Source organism: Sus scrofa, chromosome X (genome assembly GCF_054392235.1).
Source record: "Sus scrofa isolate SSC_HxYL_T2T_F1_AM1 chromosome X, Sscrofa_HxYL_maternal_Yorkshire_Landrace_v2.0, whole genome shotgun sequence".
In the NCBI taxonomy this organism is placed as follows: Eukaryota; Metazoa; Chordata; class Mammalia; order Artiodactyla; family Suidae; genus Sus; species Sus scrofa.
The window spans coordinates 122,180,241-122,201,521 of NC_139401.1; the positions used below are offsets into that span (position 1 = coordinate 122,180,241).

Consider the following 21,281-nt stretch of genomic DNA (forward strand, 5'->3'; position numbering starts at 1 on the left):
ATAGGACCATCAAGGTTGGCTTCATGGGGAGTGGATCAGAAGCCAAGGCTGACACGACTGGGATCTCTGCTTAGAGTCACCTAAGGCTCATATCAAGATGCCGGCTGGGCTGGGCTATTCTCTTAAGGTTCTGGGGAACAATGAGCTTCCTAGCTCATTTGGGTTGATGGTAGACTTTAGCTCCTTTGCTTTGCTGGCTGTCAGCCTGAGGCTGTTTTCAGCTTCTAGAGGGCTACCCTTAGTCCTTGTGATGAGCCCCCTCTATCTTCAAGCAAGTAATGGCACAGGAAATCCTTCTCATGTTTGAAATCTCTCTGACTTATTTTGCTACCAGCCAGAGAAAAATCTCTGCTTTCAAAGAGCACATACGATTACATTGGGCCTCCTCAGATAAGCTCCCTTTTGGTTAACTCAAAGCCAAATGATTAATAGCCTTAATTATATCTGCAAAATCCCTTTTACCATGCGACATAACAATTATGCCTATGACATGTCATATTGAGGTCTTGGGGATTAGGAGGTAAATGTAGGGGGTTATTTGGAATCTTGCGTAGGAGAGAAACAAAAATAAATAGAAAATCTGAATAGACCTATATCTACCCAAGAAATTAAATTTACAGTTAAAAAAAAAATCTTGGTGTTCCTGTCGTGGCTCTGTGGTTAACGAATCCAAGTGGGACCATTAGGTTGAGGGTTTAATCCCTGGCCTCACCTAGTGGGTTAAGGATCTGGCGTTGCTGTGAGCTGTGATGTAGGTCGCAGATGTGGCTCGTATCTCGTGTTGCTGTGGCTCTGGCGTAGGCCGGTGGCTATGGCTCCAATTGGACCCCTAGCCTGGGAACCTCCATGTGCCGCAGGTGTGCCCTAGAAAAGACAAAAAGACAAAAAAAAAATCTTTCCACAAAGAAAATCCCAGGCTCAGATGGCTTCATTAGTAAGTCCTATCAAGACATTTAAGGAAGGAGTTCATTTCGCGGCTCAGTGGTTAACGAACCCAACTAGGATCCATGAGGATGTGGCTTCAATCCCTGGCCTTGCTCAGTGCTCAGCAGGTTAAGGATCTGGCGTTGCCATGAGCTGTGGTGTAGGTCACAGACGCGGCCCGGATCCCACGTTGCTGTGAGTCTGGCATAGGGGGTGGTTACAGCTCCGATTGGACCCCTGTCCTGTGAACTTCCATATGCCTCAGGTGTGGCCCTTTAAAAAAAAAAAAAAAAAAAGATATTTAAGGAAAAGACACTACCAATCCTGCACACTTCCACAAAACGGAGGAGGAAACATTTCCCAATTCACTTTATGAGACTAGCTTTACCCTTCACACCAGTTACCAATTTACTGCTTCTCGGCTCCAAATGCACTCTTGCTGCTTATTCTAGGAAACTGAATCTGAGCCTTTAAATCTTTTTCCTTTGCCAACTGGCAAATAAACGTAACGTAAACTAAAAGACCTGTTTGCTCTATACCACGGCTCTCAATTTTTCTGGCCACCAGATGTGTGGTTACCGTCTTACACTGGCCTATCCTCTGCCAACTGCTGGGTGGACTGCAATTCAGTTCCATCTACCTGGAGTTGGTGGCAAATTCCACAAGTTAAAAGAGTTCAGTCCTACAAGATCGCCTCCATTTGAGAAGCCAATCACGAGTCTGGGCCTCTGGTATTTGTCACTGAACCAGGGGTTTCCACCACCCCCTTCTCTGGTCCGTAATTTGCTAGACCAGCTCACAGAACTCAGGAAACTGCTCTACTATTCCCCACTTACTACAAAAGGCTTTGTGACTCAGGAAGCGCCAGATGGGAGAGGGGCACAGGGTGGGTTGCCGAGCTTCCCTGCCCCCTCTGGGCTCACCGCCCCCTCAGCAACCCCACACTTGCACCAAACGCGAAGCTCTCCCCAACACCCCTTCCGTTCCCTTAAGAAGGCGTCGGGAGAGGCGGGATGAGATCGTTGGCCACTCCTCTCCCCTCCCTGAGGTCAGGGGTGGAGCTGAAAGTCCCAGTCCTGGATCGCAGCGGCGGTTCCCCGGGCAACCAGCCCCACACCCTCGGGGACTTTCCAAAAGTCGTCTTTTTGAAAGGGGCTAGTCCTGAACCACAAAAGACAATCTTTTCGCTGTCATCACTCTGGAACTAGTTCCGAAACTGGGGACGAAAAACAAGCATTACGACGAAATACTTTTCACCTTTATTTTTATTTTTTTGCTTTTTAGGCCCGCACCCGCGGCATACGGAAGTTCCCAGCCTAGGGAATCGGAGCTGTGGCTACAGGCCTACAGCATAGCAAAGCCAGATCCAAGCCACGTCTGCGACCTCCACTGCAGCTCACAGCATCACCCGATCCTTAACCCACAGAGCGAGGCCAGGGATGGAGCCCGCATCCTCATGGATGCTAGTTGGGTTCGTTACCACTGAGCCACGACGGGAAGTCCTTTTCACCTTTATTACTCTGGAGCAGTTTGAGGTGCTGGGGATGAAGACCCCAAAATGTATTTCTTGCATCTTAACATCACATTAGGTTTGGTTAGTCAAGGGCGCTGGAGAGACGCCGGCCGCCGCCAGAAGAAAAAAGGTTTTGCCTCCAGGTTGAGGTAAGCTTGCTTGGCAGATTCCTGGGCCTCTCCTGCACAGGCAGCGGCTCCCGCCTCAGGCCCTGGGCGCATGGCCCCTGCCGTGCGCCCCAGGCAGCAGCTTCCGCAGAACCCTCCCCCGGAGCAGTTTTGCAGCCGAGTACCACTGCTGTGACACCTATCAACAGCCTTCCACAGTACCCTGGAGGCCAGACTTCTCTACCTTTCAACAATGCAAAGCACTGCCTCTCCACAAAGCCTAGATTTCAGTTCCTGCTGTGATGGAGTGGGTTAAGGACCGGGCTAGCTGCATCTGTGGTTTTAGCTGCAGATGGGCTCCAATCCCAGCTGAGGAACTTTCATAGGTCATGGGTGCAGCTGAAGGAAAAAAAAGAAGTCTATAGACTTCAGCCCTGGGGGGGAGGGGGTCTTCCTTGAGTATTCCATCATGGCCCTAGGAGTATTGTATTTCATTATATCTATTACTTTTTTTTTTTTTTTTTTTTTTGGTCTTTTTTCCACCTGGTCGCAGCTGCAGCATGTTAAGTTCCCAGGCTGGGGTCGAATTGGAGCTGCAGGTGCCGGCCTACACCACAGTCCATGGCAACGCTGGATCCTTAACCCACGAGCTAGGTAGGCCAGGGATGGGACCTGCATCCTCATGGATACCAGTCAGGCTTGTCACCGCAGAGCCACAAAGGGAACTCCGTTGTACCTATTATCCTATCATTGATACCTGGTTCTCTCCTGGGGAATCCCTCATTATTCCATATTAGTTCTTTATATCAAACCTTCCCTGTTCAAAGTCTAGTTTCTCTTTCCTGATCGGACCCAAATACTGAATTGGCCTGGAGATAGACCCTGGGGAATGGCAACTCCAAACCTACAAAAACAGGATTTGGGGCTTGGTTTGTTCATGGCCTTTGGGCTTGAAGGCAGTGCTTCTAGAGAATGAGAAAAGTAGGTTGCTAGCAACCCCCAGCAGGCAGGGGGCATCACAGCGAATTGAGACGTGCCAAGTGAAGCAGTGCTCGGGAGGCTCAAGTTGCTGCTGCAACTGTTCACCATGCCGGCAGCGACCAGAAAAATGGGTGTTGAGTGGACTTTTCTGAGTTTACCCGAGTGCTTACAAAGAAACAAAATCACAAACCTCAAGTCCATTAATTCTCAGTTCAAATCACTGAGAATCAAAGAGCTTCCATGACAATCCTAAAAAATAACTTTATTCTCATCACAGGGCTGATATTCCTGAAAACCAATCATACAGGATATACTGATAAAATGAAAAGGTGGATTCAGTTTCAAGTTTCTCAAGTGAAAAGGGATTGATATGCAATGGGACCCTGAAACTTGTAATGGAGACATGGGTCTGGAACCAGCTGAACCTGACAATCTTAAGCCCCCAAGCCATTCTGAGCTGCCCTTACCAGTTGAAGCAGCTTGTCCTGCAGTATCTCTAGGTATAAGCCTTCCTCTGCTTAGAATCCTGTGATAACCTTACCTGGGGCAGATTCCTTGAAAGGATTCTCCCTTCCACACCCACCTCCAACCATTAAACCCATAATCAGGGTCAAACCTCAAGATGCTCCAGGTGGGCAAACATACACTACAATCCAGGAAGAATCATTCATTTACAGACCAAACTGGGAGTGGACATGTGAAACATAGGGGTTCCACACCACTAAATACTATGGACTAGATGTGTATTTGAAGAGTAAATTTTTTTTTTTAGGGCCATACCAGTGGAATATGGGGGGTTCCCAGGCTAGGGGTCCAATCAGAGATATAGCTGCTGGCCTACACTACAGCCACAGCCGCGGGGCATCCGAGCCTACATCACAGCTCAGGGCAGTGCCAGATCGACACACTGAGGCCAGGGATCGAACCTGAAGCCTCATGGTTCCTAGTCGGATTCTTTTCTGCTGTGCTATGACGGGAAATCTTTAATATACGGTGATGAAATTGTAATAAACAAGAAAGATATAACACCATACCATTTATTTAAAAATATATACATATAAAACAATACATTCAACAAGAACATATACAAATGAAAGAATATACATTAATTAAATGCATTAGAATGATTGCCACTGGCGGGCAGGTGAATGAGTGGGAATAGAAATAAAAAGTGAAAACAGGATTCTCTTGTGACAGAGCAGGTTATGGGTTAAGGATCCAGTGTTGTCATGGCAGCAGCTTGGGTCACTGCTATGGCACAGATTTCAATCCCTAGCCTGAACATTTCCACAGGCCTCGGGTGTGGCCAAAAAAGTGAAAATAAAACGAGGGTCCTGTGTGGACTAATCATGATGTTAACAAAAAATTGAGCATGAATCAGGAGAAAAAGAATTAACACTGACTTATAAGGTGCTGGCTTCCAATTCCAGCTCTGAAGATGACAGATAATGTAGTAGATAAACTAGTAGATTTCATTATCTACTAGTTATGCCAAATTTATCATGTGCTAATGCTAAAAAATATTATTCCCCATTTTACAGATGAGAAAACAAGTACAGAGAGGTTAGGTAACTTGCCTAAGGTCACACAGCTGGTAATGCTGTAGCTGAAACTTTTAACTCAGTTCAGATAAAACTGAGAACAGCACAAGAGAGACTGGAGAGCCTGAGTCTGGGGTGGGGCTGGAAGTTGGGCCAGTGGCCTAAAATGGAAGAGCAGGCACCACAGACAAAAGGGAGGCCAGAGGAAAACTTTCTAATCCTGTCTTTTCCTTCCCACCTCCAATGTGCTCTGGGAAGATCCCTGTCCATCTATCTCATCACCATGACAAGACCGAAAGCAGAGCCAAGGGCTACACTAGTGGGGGCATGTTACGTGCGCACAGGCACACAAGCAGAGCCACCTCCCACGCGCATGAACACACACACACCCTGAAACCCCAAGCCCTATGTCTAGAGTTAGACAATAAACACAAGACCCTCAAGGCAGGAATTAGGGCAAGATCTCCTTAAGGAATGTGGTCATCCCAAGAGGAAAAACTCAAAGGCAATGCCATCAGGAGTTCCCAGCAAACAGCCCCCACAGTGCAGCTATTAAGTTGAAAAGCCTCCAGAACTTACAGGTATGTAAGCTCATTCATGAGCACCAAACCAAAAAAAATCTCCACTCATTTGAGAAGAGCCTCTGACATGGAAGTTTGATGTAGAAAAATTGAAATAAACAACATCAGGGAGGAAAAAAAACCCAGACACCCTGCAGCAATTAAAAGGAAAAAAAAAAAACGCCTTTAGGAGAGTTCCCTGGTGGCCTAGCGGTTCAAGAATTCAGAGTTGTCACTGCTGTGGCTTGAGTTCAATCCCTGGCCCAGGAACTTTGCCAAAAAGGGTACCGCCCCAAAAAAACCTTTAAAAAATTACAAAGACACTGAGGTAATTCAATGGAATTCAATTGCTTAGCAACAAAAGACACTAGAATAAATATAAGCCTATATATAAAAAAATAAACGCTTACCTCACCATAAAAAATGAACCACTAAACTAACAAGCTAAAAAACTATCAAACTTTGTAGAAAAAAGGGAAATATCTTGACCCCAAATTCGATCGACCTATCACTGGAAACCATAAAATGTTTGATTATATTTCATTTCCTCATCAAGAAAAATAGGCATGACACAGACTAGGAGAAAATATTTAGAACACTCATACGTGATCTTAGAGATTTTGAGGTCTGTGGTGCAGCAGGTTAGGGATCTAGTACTGTCACTGCAGTGGACTCAGGTCACCACTGATGTATGGATTCGATCCCTGGCCTGGGAATGTTTGTATGCTGTAGGCGAAGCCTGAGGATTTTTATATTGAAAAGTCCAGTTTAATATAACAATGCTAGTATCTTATTTTTGACAAATATGCCATTCTAATATAAGGTAATGAAGTTTGGGCAAAGTGATGAAGGATAAACAGGAACTCCATGCTATCTATCTTTCCAACTTCTCTAGATGGATTTAAGTTTCTCTGAACAATTGGTCAGGAACTGAGGTTATACTTAAGGCTTCCTCTGCCATCCTAATGCTCAGCCAACATGGCTCTTCCGTGTGAATGCTGTTCAGCTGGCTATGTAACTCAATTGCAATACCCATTTTAAAAAGACATTAAGAAAGCTGAGGCCCACCTCACAAAGCTAAACTAAGTCCGCCCACACTTGCCAAGGAGACCAGACATACACCAATCCCAATCCTCCAAAATTCAGCTTTAGTTAGCTGACTTCCTCCAGAAAACAGGACCCGCAGGCAAGGATGCCTCATTCCTGTTGCCTCTTGTAGTGTAAAACCACTGCCTGGAATCCCTGAGGAAGTGTTTCACTGAGGTGCTCCACTCGCACCCCATCGATTGCTTTCCCTTGAATAAAGGACAAATGTCACTAAATTAGTTTTATCAAGTGCAAATGAACATGAGTCAGATGTACATAGAACAGCAGATAAAGCAGAAAGTTACCAATAGAGCAGCACACTAATAATGTGCTGGTTTAATGGTATCCCTGAGGGGCTTGGTCTCAAGTGGGATTCACCGCCAAATCCAATTAACCATAACCAACCGGACCTGCTTCTCCCAGGAGTTAGCAGGAAATATTAAAAGCACTACAGCACATCTTTGGTATTTCGGCTTCTAGTTCTTTGGTGTTATGGCTCCACTTTCAGAGTAAGGATTAAATGAAATCATCTGAATTACCTTGATGCCTGCCTGAAGCCGCCTCCCCCAAATAAAGGAAGCCTGTCTGTCACAGGCTACCTCAGTGACTGTGTTCCCTGGCAACTGCAAGTCTTAACAGTGCCTGAGAGTTAGGAGTTTGGGGTGGGGGGGAGAGAACATGTGCTGATCAGTTCTTTTTTGGTTTTTTTTTTTGTCTTTTTGCCATTTCTTGGGCCGCTCCCGAGGCATATGGAGGGTCCCAGGCTAGGGGTCTAATCAGAGCTGCAGCCAGTCGGGATCCAAGCCCTGTCTGCAATCTACACCACAGCTCATGGCAACGCCGGATCGTCAACCCACTGAGCAAGGGCAGGGACCGAACCCGCAACCTCATGGTTCCTAGTCGGATTCGTTAACCACTGCGCCACGACGGGAACTCTTTTTTTTTTTTTTGCTTTTCAGGGCTGCCCCCAAGGCATATGGAGGTTCTCCTGATCATTGTTTAAAAGCCTAAATCATTTACTCAATACCAAAAAAGGATAAAAGAACCCAGGGCCACAAAAAAAAATGCATGTTAAGTTTTATTAAGGTTCAAATACAAAACATTCCAAAAAGAGAAAAACCATCTTTTATTCCTAAGTTCTAGATTCAACTACCAGTTAAACAAGGAAAACACAATTATTCTGTTTCTTTTACAACCAGTATAAAGCCAGAAAAATCAAAACAGATTCTTTTTCCAACAGGAGCAGAATCAAGTCTGCTGGGTCAGTAAACTATTTGCCAAACAGCTGTCTGGTTGTTACACCTTCTTCTTGAATTTAGTATTACCATTAAGCTCTACGTTCTATACTACCTTCCAGATTAAGTAAATAAATCTCAAGAGCCAAAAAAGGTCCTCAAGATGCATAAACCCAAGTGATTTAGATTACAGAATGATTGAGGAAGACAGCTATTAAGTGCAATGGCTATTTAAATTTGGTCAACACCCTCCTGGTCTCTGATTAGAAGAGCCAGTCAAAGAAGGGTTACATTTTCTGGATTATTTTCCACGATTGCAAATGTTATGTTAAACAGGATAGTACTGATACTTACTAAGCAAAAACTCTCAAAAGGTGAGTTAGTTTCTTCTAACCCAACAACTCAAAATCTGTTTCCTTTAAGAACATTAGCTTTGATGCTATTGGCTCTAATTTCCAACAGAATAAAACTATCAAATAGTATCTTGATTTGTTTCCAAGACATACGAGGTGGGGTGGGGGGTAAGGTAGGCTTACAAAACACTATTTTTTAAGAAGCAAAAAGCCAAATAGCCCAATCATTTCCAGTTTTTTGTCCTTAAAATTGTGCTTTTTATCGTTTTAGCTGTTTCCAGTTACTTTTTAGTTTCCAGATATTAGTCTTCCCTTTAGTTTCAAGACTAAATCTCAGTTCCTGACTAACTAACACCAAGAAACATTTTACTTGCTGAAAAAAATCAGACACTTATACTGGATAAAATTACCTCTTATGCCTTTCATTTTTCTAATCCAACTTTCTGACAACCAGGCGTAGTTAGGAAGTTCGAAATTGCAGTCAGTTATCTCCACGACTTTAGCTAAAGAAAAGTCAAAGCTGTAAAATCTACACACACCATCTCTAAGAACTTCCTGACTACCTCCACTTACCACTTTCCTTAACTGCGCCCCTTCCTCCACCTGGCCAATTCCTCATTTCAAGAAACTGCCACTCCCTAGTTAAGAGTGCTAACCAACACGGATGCCTTCCTTAGAGCCACAGGAACCCCTGAAAGGCAAAATTCTACTGTCTGCACCAAACCAATTCTGCTGAGGGCTGCTTATGCAACTGTTGTGCCTTAAGGACAATCAGCATTCTTCTGCTTCAACAACTCTGTAAAATGAAAAGCATGCTATCAGGCACAAGAAATCGACTGTTTTAAACTGGAAATCATTCCCCCCCCTTACATATTTTTTACGTAATTTTTGTTGTCTTAACTGGCAACAAAATATTTGCTCGAAGTTGCAAGCTCAAAAAAGCAACCATAAAACCCCATTACAATTCCTCTAAGCATCACTACGGTAATAAAGACTATAAATATTACCAGCATTTCACCAATAAAATTGTTAAAGCAGGGACTCCGTGGCAGCTGCATCCATTCACCATACAGGAAAAAAGTTTAAACTTCACACAAGTGAAAAGTTTGCTCACACACCAAATGCTAATTACACAACTCCAGCCCAGGAGTGGCTTATGAAGGTGGCATTAGCAAACCGTATGCATTCAGATACAGCTAAGAGCATTGTGAGATTAAGTGCAAGTTCTGGTGCCAGGGATTGAACTTGCACCACAGCATTAAAAACACCAGATCCTCAACCTGCTGAGCCACCGGGGAATCCCTACAGCACTTTATACATCTTATCCTCACAAACCAAGAGCTCAATTACTATCCCCCTACCACAACTTGCCAACATCAAGATACCCAAGGCGACAAAGGAGCAAAGCTCTATTGGCTTTCAGACCTGTAAAAGGCACTGCTTTCGAAACTTACCTTAGCATTGCATTTCTCTTGCTGCCCGCTTTATCTAGTGTGAATAAATCAGCACTCCATGACCATCATGACCAAAATTCTCAACCTGTAAAAATTAAATAGGTAACTAGTTATCTCTCTTAAGGAAATCCTTCAAAACTTGCCTACAACTGCCCTCTTCTCCAGAAAGACAAGGCAAGTTCAGACTTGCAGCTTAACGTTATTTCATGTTCTACTATTTCTCTTAAGTGGTGGAAGATTTCATTGGCTTGGGATGGACTGGAATGGCTTAAATGGTTAAGTTGCATGGCTTATGGATTCCCATTCTGTTCCAATGGTGCACTGCCATGTTAAATCCATAAGTTGAACGGACAAAACTTATTTGAAGGAATAAGTGCAGTGTAAGGATTTTTAGTTGGAGGTCTTCAAGTTTACTATATTCAAGAGCATCTTTTTCAACTTCATGGCTGGACCTGGGTCATGCTGCCTCAGGTTTTGCTTTTTAAAGACCACTTGCAATAGATTTTCTCCATACAGTGTAGGTTCATAGAACTAAAAACAAGTCAGGCATCCAACTAAATGTCAAGTTTGCAATGGCTTACAGGGGTAGAGAGAGGGGGACCCCAAACTTAAGCCATTTCCTACATTGACTAAAAGACTAATTTGAAAAATGTTAAAACATATGAAGCATGTTTAAAGGTCTTCATCAAAAATAGATTTAAAAAAAAAAAAAAAAACACCCCCTCCCAAGCCCCAGATCGCCATTGGTAAACAACAGCTTTATTAAGGCCTTTAAGTGTCACACATGCTTAAAAAAAAAAAAATCCAAGTGTTGAATTTGGAGGACTTCTAATACGCTATCGAACACTTTGTTTTCCAAAGTTTTTTAAAATCTAGAAAGCATTTCCATTGCCATGAGGTACAGTGTGTTTCACTGTACTATGAGGAAGGTAAGTGTTCAATTTCGACTTAGACGGAAAAACTAGTTTGCTTTGCTTACCATCTTTGCTGTTTCACAGGCATTTGATGCTTTAAATCTGATGTGGAATGCTGATAGATTCACATTTTAGAAGTCATAAGCCTTTGAGAAGTTGGAGATAACTTCATTGCTTATCTATTTTCTCCTTTGCAATCAAGCTGTTCCTTAAAAGTGAGACACTACAGAGTTGCAAAAATTTGAAACAGTAAGAGCAAGCATCGTTTGCAGCTTCATGGTTGGTTTTGGCCAAACTTTTTATTTAGTATTCTGTAGTTGCTTAACACACACTTAAATGGTCTTATCGGGGGAGGGGGAAAGGGGTTTTCCTTGTAGATTCCCAAGGAAATGTCAGAAAGGCAAAATATGGCCATTATCCATTTGCTTTTTTTGAGTGTTTACTGGGCGAATAGCACTTTCCTTACATATAAGCATCTGATCTCAGGTTTTCATACTGAGAACATTGAGATTTCAGTTTGAAGACATTCTGAAATCCTAAGAGTAGCATAACCCCGACCACCCTCTAACAGCTAGCTTGTTTGAATAGGCAGGAGGAGGATTCATCGCTCCATTTTAGGTGGCTAGACAGTTTGTGGAAGATCTTAGAATTGCTTGCCTCATCATTTACTGGGAAAAATCTTAGAGGAAGTGGCCTTTACGGACACTTTTACTTGGAAAATTACAACACTAGCACACATGTCAAGTCTTAACACATTTAACATTTGCTTATTGAAAGCAATGTCATAAAATCAAATAAGATTAAACATTTTACTTTTTTCCTCACAAGAACATAAAAATTGTGGAAGGGGAACTTAACAGGAAATTTTAAAAAGGTAACACAATTTTTCCTTTTAGTAGTCCTTGGGTAGTTATGACAGAATAGGTTCCACTTTTGTTTGTTTCTTTGAACAGGGATTTTGGTCCAAAGTTTTGTTTGTTTTTTAATATCTGCTTCTGCCTCCCCCTCTATCAGATCGGCTTCCTCCACGGCCACCACCTCTTGGTGCTCCGCGGCTTGAACTGCTGTAGGAATCTCGTGGAGGAGGGTACCCCCTTTCCATAGAAGGGGGAAGCCCTCTTTCTTGTCTGCCAACCCGATCACGACCACTTGAGTAGAGATCACTTCGGCTGCTTGAGTAACTGTCTCGACTTCCACCATATCCGTCACGTGAGCTGCTGTAATCATCATAGCGACTGCTTCCACCATAAGATGGCGGGGGCCCTCGTGTAGGTGGAGCACTACGTGAGTTACCTGCAGGGTCAATGGTCAGGTAATATGGCAACACTATAAATTGTATATAGACAACATTTAAATTTGAATTTACAGAATTCTTGTATTAAACGTTTACTTTCTCAACTGGGAGGTTTTAAACTCTGCCATTGCTGGCCATTAACAGGGATTTGCTCATCTGCTGAGATACGGAAATGGATGGGTTTTAATGTTTGTTTGAAAAGACTGAAGACGGTGTGTATTTCAAGAGGATATTCCAGCTTGTTATTTTATAGTAGACACTCAGCCACTTTCCAGTGATAAGTTGCAATTTTGAACTGTAGACTTTCCTTCATATTGCAATGGTAAACATTTGATCTTGTTAATAAAAAATTTTTAAATTGTATTTTCACTGTTGGGGGAAAACACATAAGGCTGCCAATTTAAGCAAGCAAAATCCCCTCCAAAGCAAGCAAACAGCCTCAAAAAAAAACTTAGAAAAAACAAAAGCCCCTCACAAGACTAGGAAAAGCCCAGCTGATTAAGTTACCCCCTTAAAAGCAAGCAAACAACCCTTTAAAAGCAAGCACCACACAGCCTAATAAACTGGCTCATGAACCTAAAAAACTCAAGCTGGTGATATTCCAAAGACCCTCAACCAAAATCTTACCATAACTCTCATATGAGTCTCTGTAGGAACCTCCGCTTGGATGATCTGAATAGTCACGATCACGACCATAGCCATCTCTATCACTAAATTAAAGAGAAAAACGGTCAAGTCCCAGAACATCAATTTCTAGTTTTTAACAGGAAAAAAAAAAAAAAAGAAAAAACAAAACAAACCCCAAACCGAGCCACGACAGCAACAGCAAGCAACTTACCTATAGCCTCTTGATGGATAGTCATCACGTGAACTGGAATGACCGTAATCACGGTAAGTATAATCTCTTGGTGGTGGTGCGTAATCTCTTGTATCACGAGAACTTGGGTAATCTCTGCTTGAATAGCTATAAAAACAGAAGTAACTTGGTTCATACTTTAGATGAGCTCTCCTTCTACCCCAGTTATCAATGAAACAAAAACGACTCTATTTTTCTGTTACCTGTCTTTAGTAGAATAGCCATCATCTCTTGGGGACAAATAAACATCTCGACGAGAGGGCAGGGGTTCCCTTCGAGGTGGGCCTCCATAACTATCTCTTCCACGTGATACAGGAGCTTAAGGAAAAACAACCACTTTTAAAATCACACCCAGAAAAGTCCAAATGTGAATTTGCATTCAGGCAACGAAAAGTGGTGATATCAATTCAACCAAGTATGACAATAGGGAGCTAAATTAGATTTTCCTCTAAAATTTCTTATTCACATCTAAAATCTTTTCAATGCTCTACATTCAACTGCATGTACTGTACCTAAAACACCTGGAGTCAGTTTTAAGGAACATTTTGGGGATTCACCTCGCAAGCCTTTGCATCATGGTGGCAAGAGAGATTGTCATAAATGGAACATTTACCTCTTCCTCCCATTCCACTGCTACTGCGAACTGGTCCTGAAGGGGCAGATCTTTTAGGAGGAGGACCCCCACTTCGTGGTGGTGGTCCTCTTTTTACTGGAAGTGGTCCCCTGGAAGAACTCATGTTAAAATTCATGGAATAGCCACCATCATCTACATTGAAACAGAAAAGAAAAACATGGTAATACAAGAATCAAGGAAAAGCTACGGAAGTTTTGCCTTATCAGGAATATGACCATTATTCCTGTCTAGTTGGGCACTCCTTCGCTTTCAAGTGTCTAAGATGAGCATCTGTATCTATCTACATATTAGAAAAGCAGAACTGAAGGGTAGTTTTAAAGAAAAATCACAAATCGTTTCATTTTCCTATGACCAACACCACTAATGCCTATCAAAAACTTTCTGCAAGTATTTTCTCCAACAGGATGAACTCCCTGGATAAGGAAAAGCTAACTTAATTATCGGATGACATTGTAATTTAACTTGGGTTGCCTTCTATGTTTTCCCTAAGTCATAATCACTTTTGGTAGATGAACAAGTGTTCTCAATTTCAAAAGAGCTGGGGTCTGTAAACAAGGACTTAACCAAAGCACACACTGGTGATGGTCTGCAGTTCCTAACTTATATACCGAGCCTGAAGGAAAACCAAGTCATTACCCATGTGCCCTCCACGTGAGGGAGGTCCCCTGGTTCCTCCACTTCCTCTTCCGCCTCTAAGGCCTCTTGGAGGGCCTCTGCTTCTTGGAGGTGGAGGTGGTCCACGTCTACCACTTTCAAATGATGGTTTAGTGGCTTGTTCTACTTTGATAGCTTTTCCATCTAAGGACTAAATAGTATCAAAAACGATTGTATCAGTATTTAAAAACAATCTGCAGACCCACTGTGCACTGTGACACCAACATCCTTCGAAATGTTTTACTCATAAACCTAGCACTTAAATGCTTACTCTATAAGGTGCTGAGGATTTTAACGAAACCCTAACATGAATCCACTGCATTGCGCACTGCTTAAACAATGCCAATTTCCAACTCGTTTATCAGGACAAATAACCAAAAAGCCAAATTATCAGTTTCTGGATCCCAGATAAAGTATGATGTAATATTCTAGACTGACAAAGACTACTAAAAGTACCTAAAATCCTCAACTTTGACTACAAAAATTGGTTCAAAAATTACAAAGGGCTGTGACCAGCAGGTTCTAGAAAACACAAAAAATACAACAGCTGCCCTAGACCAGACTTAGATAACAGTGTGCTATTTTTGTGTATTAGGAAACCTAGTATTGCACAAATCTCACCTTTCCGTTCATGTCTCTGGCTGCATCCTTAGCATCTGCTGGGCTTTCAAAGGTGACAAAAGCAAATCCTCTGGACTTGTTAGTTTCACGATCTTTCATCAAGAGAACTAAAAAGTAGTTTTCAAGGGAAAAAGAAGTGTTACTCTAGTTCAAACGGGAAAATAAAACTAAGTCTGTAAAAAGAAAGCTCAGAACTTCTTAGAGGACAAAGTACATTATCATTTCATATGATCAATGCAATCGAAATCATCATAGCTTTCTTTTTTTTTTTACAATAGGCCTCCATATAGTCTCAGATAACTCACCTTCCACTATTCGTCCATATTTGCCAAATACTGCCTCAAGGGCCTTCTCATTTGTTTCAGTATTGAGGCCACCAATGAAGAGCTTCCCAGGGCGATCTGCTTCAACCATTTTTCTCCCCTGGTATAAGTCTGTTGGGGAAAAAAGTGTTACCCTCCTTGGGAAAAGTTCCAGTTTACCTGACAAAAGTATCGGAGCTCATTTTTTTCTTTACTATAAACCATTCCTTAATAAGGTTAAGACACGGAAAGCGATCTCTTTCCTTTGCTAAGCCTCAGCAGGAAACCAATTTAAGTAGTTTGGTGACAGCAGTTTAGTTAAACTTGTTCAAAGAGCCAACGTAACTTATGCCTCCATCCTTAATCCACCTTGGCAATTTTAATTAGATTAACTACTCCAAACTTACAAAAGTAAATTCTACTTTTAATACTAGATATGTTGCCCCCTAAAGATTCAATTATCACATGCCAATTACCCTTGTTTTAAAACCCTTTAGACTCGGTCAAGGTCACAAGCCAAACGCAGGTCCGTGAGACCAAGCCCTCTCCTCCCAAGAGCTTTGCCTCTCTTAGTAAATCTAAGCGGCAATTTAAAAAAGTTTTAACCTAGTTATGGCTCTTCCCCACAAGCCTCTGCCCCGCTGACAAGGTTACCGGCTTTTTTTCTTAAAGAAAGCATCCATATCATCTATTAAGTAACGGAACGTCGAGGCGCGCGCTGTGACACTCAACACTCCGTGACTGCAGCAGAACCCAATTAAAACCCGTCATTAAAAACCGCGTGGAAAACACAAAATGGCGACACTTGGATTCAGCCCAGAAGCGCCGCCGGTCAAGGGAGTAACTTGTACCACCACGGCGGTTAAGAATATTCACAGGGCTTCCTCTCCCAAGCCGCCAATGAACGAGGACCCCGCGTAAAAGTGCACGTGCCCGCCCCGAGCGCCAGCGCCATCCCAATGCAGGTAGCGACCGCGGAGGCGCGGTCCCTCCCCGTCCCGCGCCAGCCCAGACCTCCGCCACCTCCCCCTCCCGCAGGCGAGAGCCAAACTTTCCAGAGAGGCTCTCGGCGAAGCGGCCCCCTGGCGTCCGTTTTCCTCCGACACTCCCAGCTTTCTCTAAATAGGTCGGCACCTCTGGGTTCTTAAAATGGCGCCCGCCACCCCCATCTCCAGGGAGATAATCCCAAGTTCTAACGCGGCAAGAGTCGACGGAAAATGGCCTAAAGAAAAGAACTGACCTACCGGAGGGGTGACAACGGTCCCAGGCTCCTGCGACAGCGGCTTCCTAGCAGCTCGGGACGCGGGAGGGCGGCCGGTCTCGAAGACGGAAGGGAGAAGCGGCTCGCACTACTGCGCAACGAGGGCGAACAAAGGAGACAGCAAACTTTATACTGCCCGGGAACGAGGCTCAAGGACCCGGATGGAGGCGGAGCTTAGAATTTGAAACGCGAAGGGAGGGGGAGCTGTTCCCAGCCCCCTCAATGGTTAGCTCTGCTGTCATTCACTCTTCGCTCCTCCCCTTTTCCCGGGCCCTCCGCTCTCCGGCCAGCCCTAGCGTCTAACCGTTTTCCCAGCCCCCAACCGGTGCTCCACAAACCCGCCTTTTTGCTTTCCGCTGAAATGGTTTTTGGGCTGCATGTAATAAAGAACTGAAATCTATTGCGTGTTCTGGTGGGCTGGGCACGGTACTAGACTTTACACCCATTGACTCAATTCTCAAAACAAGGTAATGAGGGTAGAACTATGCCAGTTTTGCAGAAATGGACAACAAAGAAGTTTCGATAATAAAATCCATTTTCTTCAAATATCTTTGACAAGAATTTTTAGTGAATGGGGAAAATTCTGATAAATGTCAAGTGGGGAAAAGAAAACTGTACAAAACAGCAGACAATCTCCTTACATAGAACAATTACTGAGCCTCTACTAAATGGCAGGCAAGCTCGGCTTGGCCGTGAAGATACAACCCAGAACAAGCCGGACAAGGGCAACGCGCCTCATGGTAAGGCGGCCAGATTTAGTAAATAAAAATACAGGACGCTCAGGTAAGTTTGAGTTTCAGATAACAAATACTTTTTTCGGTATCAGTAGGTTTCAATATCATATACAAGAAAACTTATTCGCTGTTGATCTGAAATTCAAATTTAACTGGGCATCTCGTATTTTATCTGCCGATCCTACTCATGGAGGGGATTGCCAAATTTTTTAATTTTCTAATTTCTTTTAAAACCAAAGAAGAAATGTAAATACAGTTAACAAATGAAATAATTGCATGTTGCGATTAGCGCCAGGGAGGAAGTAAACCAGGTGCTCTGATGCACAAGGTTTAGAAGACCAAATTCGATTTAGCCTGGGAGGAAGGTCTATCTGAAGAGATTACTTTGAAGATTAGATCTGAAGAAAGAAACCTGCCCTGGGAAAGCTGGGGTGGAGGGGAGCGAAGCTTTTCAGAAAAAGAGAGGCACAAAGTGGAGGCAAAGAGCTTGCATGTATCAAGGGACAGAAAGGGAACCAGGGTGACTGGAATTTAAGGGGCTTAAAAAGAGGAAGACAAGGTAGGCAGACCATTCGAAGCCATTAAAGGATTACAGGGACACTGATGGGGCTGTTCAAACAGACCAGGAGAAGGAGGGCAGTGACCTGAATTAGGGTTGTGGCACTGGATGGGGGGGCAATTGCTAGGTGGATAGGGCAGGTTGCATGGACAGGATTGGGGTTTGCTAATGAATCAGATGGGAAAGCACTGGGGTGGAATTGAAGAAACAGGCTAAGTCATTAAGGATGACTAAGTATCTAGTATTGGTGGCCATTTACTAAAATGGCTGCGAAGGAGCAAGTTTGGGAATGTGGGGCCGGGTGGGTAGAGAAAGCTGATGCTCAGAGCAGAGATTAGGGCTAAATGTGTTGCTTTAGAAATAGTAATAAAACCCCGGATGCAGACTATTGCTCATGGAATGGATTTACAATGAGATTCTGCTGTGTAGCACTGCGAACTATGTCTAGATACTTACAACGCAGCACGACAATGGGAGAAAAAAATACGTATACATGTATGTGTAACTGGGTCCCCATGCTGTACAGTGGGGAAAAACAAAGTATTTGGGGGAAAATAACAAAAAATAAATTAAAAAAATAGTACTAAAACTCATTAGAATGAATGAGACCACCAAAGAAGAGAATGCAAAGGGGAAAAGAAAAGGCCCCAAATCACACAATATTAACTATTAAAAAATAGTTAATAGGTGGCAGGGGTTTCCTGGTGGTCTAGTGGTTAGGGTTTGGCCCTTTTAACGCTATGGCCTGGGTTCAGTCCCTGGTCTGGAAACTGAGATCCCACATCAAGCTGCTGCACTCCACAGCAAAAAACCAAACCAAACCAAAACAAAAAAACAAAACCACTAGAAGGAAATATGCTCAGATGTTACCAGTTCAACTTGGAGGAGAGGTAGAATTTAGGGACAATTGTTACTTTTCTTCTTCATAGTCAGTTCCCTTGCCTTGGTGACCGGCAGGTGGTAGGTAGTTCACGATGTTTGGGTTATGGGTAAAAGCTCCAAAGAGCTTTGGAATCAGCTCCGAAAATTATTAACATTAATGGAGGAAAGAGTACTCAGTAGGGCAAGAAAATTCTTGTTTTTCTTTTCCCAGCCAACTAATAACAAGTAAAACAAAAGTCATGTCCACTTGCCTTCAGAAAGAGTTGTGTAAATTATTGGCTCTGGCGATAGTTGGGAATTGGCCAGGTTGGCAAAAACCACTTAAATGCCTGGCTCAACAAGCACAGTCTGCAACAACTCCTCTCCCCCGACAGAACTAGGAGAATCCCCTCCCCTTGCGCCTGCAGGCACTCTTATTTTCTGTCTGATAGCCAGATTGGACCTTCCCTAGGCTCTGGGTCTAAGCCAGGCCTCCCTCAGTCTAGGGGCAGAGCAGGGCTGACTCTCCGGTGTCCCTGGGTCCCAAAAAGGAAACGTGCCTCCCTGTGAAACAGATAGATCCCTCTGGTCTTTGCAGTTCATGCGCCTCATGGGGGGTGGGGGGTAGAGTGCTCTACACAAGGGGACAGCCCTTCCAAGGGCCTGACCAGAGAGGGAGGGGGGTGGGGAATGGCTAGTTGAGGAAACTGTAGGAGACGGACTGGTTCTGGCTGTAGCTTAGCATCTACAGGCGAGACAGAGGACCAAGGAAGTCGCTTGGGAGAGAGGCGGAGGGCCTACTGACTTAGACCAGAGGGCACAGGAGAGGGGGGAGCCTCTTTAAGGGGTGAGCAAGGAAATCTGATTGATCTGAAAGGGGTCACTGTGGCTGCCGTCGGGAGCCTGCAGTGGGGAAGGGAGGGGCAGGAAGCAGGTAGAGCTGATGGCATCCAGGAGAGGGGATGTGGCCAAGCTGAGTGTGAGGGACTTGGGCCACCAGGCAGTCGAATAAGCCAGTCTCATACTGCCCAAAACTAATCTCTGAATCCCATCCTTTCCTTCTCATGGACCTTCGAGATCTTCCCCTTTACGTCTTTCTATTTACTCCTTTGCATTATCATTAAATATAGTTATAATTTTCTTTTTACTCTAATTTTTCCCTTGACCCATTGTTGCTCTCCGGATGCCATCTCTGGAACTGATGGTCTAAGTCAAGCGATGTTAAGTCGCCACAAGGTATCCTTGGATTATAATTGGTGCTAAATAAAGGAATAGATGGTGGCTGAATGAATTGCAAGCAGTTTTTATATACTCCAGGTTTTTTGTTGTTGTTCCTGTTTTTTTTTTGTTTTGTTTTGTTTTGTTTTGTTTTTGCTTGCTTGCATGAAGAAGTTCCCAGGCCAGGGATTGAACCCTCACCACAATAATGACCTGAGCCACAGCAGAGACAAGACCAGATCCTTAACCTCCTGAGCCCTCCCTGGTCATTCCTATGGGATGGGTGCATAGTAAATACTTAATGAATACTGGTGGGAGAGCTCCTGCTGTGGTGCAGTGGGTTAATGATCAGGCTTGTCTCTGGAGGTGCTGGTTCAATGCCAGGTGCAGTGGTTTAAGGATCCAGCCTTGCTGCAGCTGTGGCAGCTAGGATTCAAAGAGGGGGAAAAAAAAAGAATACCAGTGACCTTGTCTTAAATCCCCATCTACCTGAAAAGGGCTCACATTTTTTTTAACTAAACCAAAAGCAATAAAACAAAACAAAAAAAAAATTCTTTCATTTTAAAAGCCTCAACCCATTAAATGATTAAAAAATAACTTTCCAAGTCATCAAGCTAAGGATCACTCTGAGTAAATTGAAGCTCTCCTGTCAGCCTTGCATTTTTACAGGAAGGGCAGATCTAAGTAAGGTCACTCTGCAGCCAGTTATGCCTGTTGTCCTAACTACAGAAAGCTATCCTGCCACATATTCTAAAAATGTCTGTTATCTGGTATGAAGCAAGAAGGAAGGGAGGGAAAAATTGTATGTGATTAAAGATTGGGAGGTTTTCCAAGCCACTGTCCAGAAGATAGCCTACTTAGCTACAACAGGCAAAGAAAAAAACTTTTTAAGGAATGCATGGCTCTGATATCTACATAGGAAGTAGCAGAATGAGTGAAGATATAATTCTACTGTATCCTTCTCTACAATGAAGGAGGTGACTTTTTTTTTTTTTTTTTTTTGCTTCCCAGGGCTGCACCTGCAGCACATGGAGATTCCCAGGCTAGGGGTCTAATCGGAGCTACCGCTGCTGGCCTACACAAGAGCCTCAGCAACGCCAGATTTGAGCCGCGTCTGCGACCTACACCACAGCTCATGGCAACACCGGATCCTTAACCCACTGAGCGAGGCCAGGGATCGAACCCACATCCTCATGGTTCCTAGTCAGATTCATTTCTGCTGCGCCAAGTCGGGAACTCCAGAACTTTGATTTATTTGTTTGGCTGTGCCCTCAGCATGTGGACGTTCCTGGGCCAGGAATTGAACCTGAGCCACAACTGTGACAACAGCCAGATCCTTAACCCACTGAGCCACCAGAGAAGTGTTTTGTTTGGGGGGGGGCACCCTGTGGCATATGGAGCTCCCAGGCGAGGGATCACATGTGAGATGCAATTGTGACTTATGCTGCAGCTGTGGCAATGCCGGATCCTTAACCCACTGTGCTGGGCCTGGGGATCAAACCTGTGTCCTACCACTCCAGAGACTTGGCTGATCCCATTATGCCACAGCGGGGACTCCCATAATTTATTTTTTTATTACTTACAGTTGATGTTCAATATTATGTTACAGGTATACAATA

The 21,281-nt window shown here is 43.8% G+C and overlaps 1 protein-coding gene and 1 non-coding gene across 6 annotated transcripts; both read right to left on the bottom strand.

Moving 5' to 3' along the window:
* Positions 1 to 7,777: 7,777 nt before the first annotated feature.
* RBMX (RNA binding motif protein X-linked) lies at positions 7,778 to 16,390 on the bottom strand. Of its 5 annotated transcripts, none has more exons than XM_021079411.2 (11): positions 16,274 to 16,390; positions 15,033 to 15,161; positions 14,728 to 14,834; positions 14,089 to 14,257; positions 13,432 to 13,584; positions 13,022 to 13,136; positions 12,801 to 12,926; positions 12,590 to 12,672; positions 10,734 to 11,961; positions 9,755 to 9,839; positions 7,778 to 9,096 (listed from the first exon to the last, which is right to left on the bottom strand). In XM_021079411.2, the coding sequence occupies exons 2-9, from the start codon at positions 15,139 to 15,141 to the stop codon at positions 11,651 to 11,653; spliced, it is 1,173 nt and encodes a 390-aa protein (XP_020935070.1). In that variant the 5' UTR covers positions 15,142 to 15,161; positions 16,274 to 16,390; the 3' UTR covers positions 7,778 to 9,096; positions 9,755 to 9,839; positions 10,734 to 11,650.
* LOC146394798 (small nucleolar RNA SNORD61) lies at positions 14,912 to 14,983 on the bottom strand. Its single transcript, XR_014835935.1, has one exon. It is a non-coding gene; the product is annotated as a small nucleolar RNA SNORD61 (small nucleolar RNA).
* Positions 16,391 to 21,281: the final 4,891 nt, after the last annotated feature.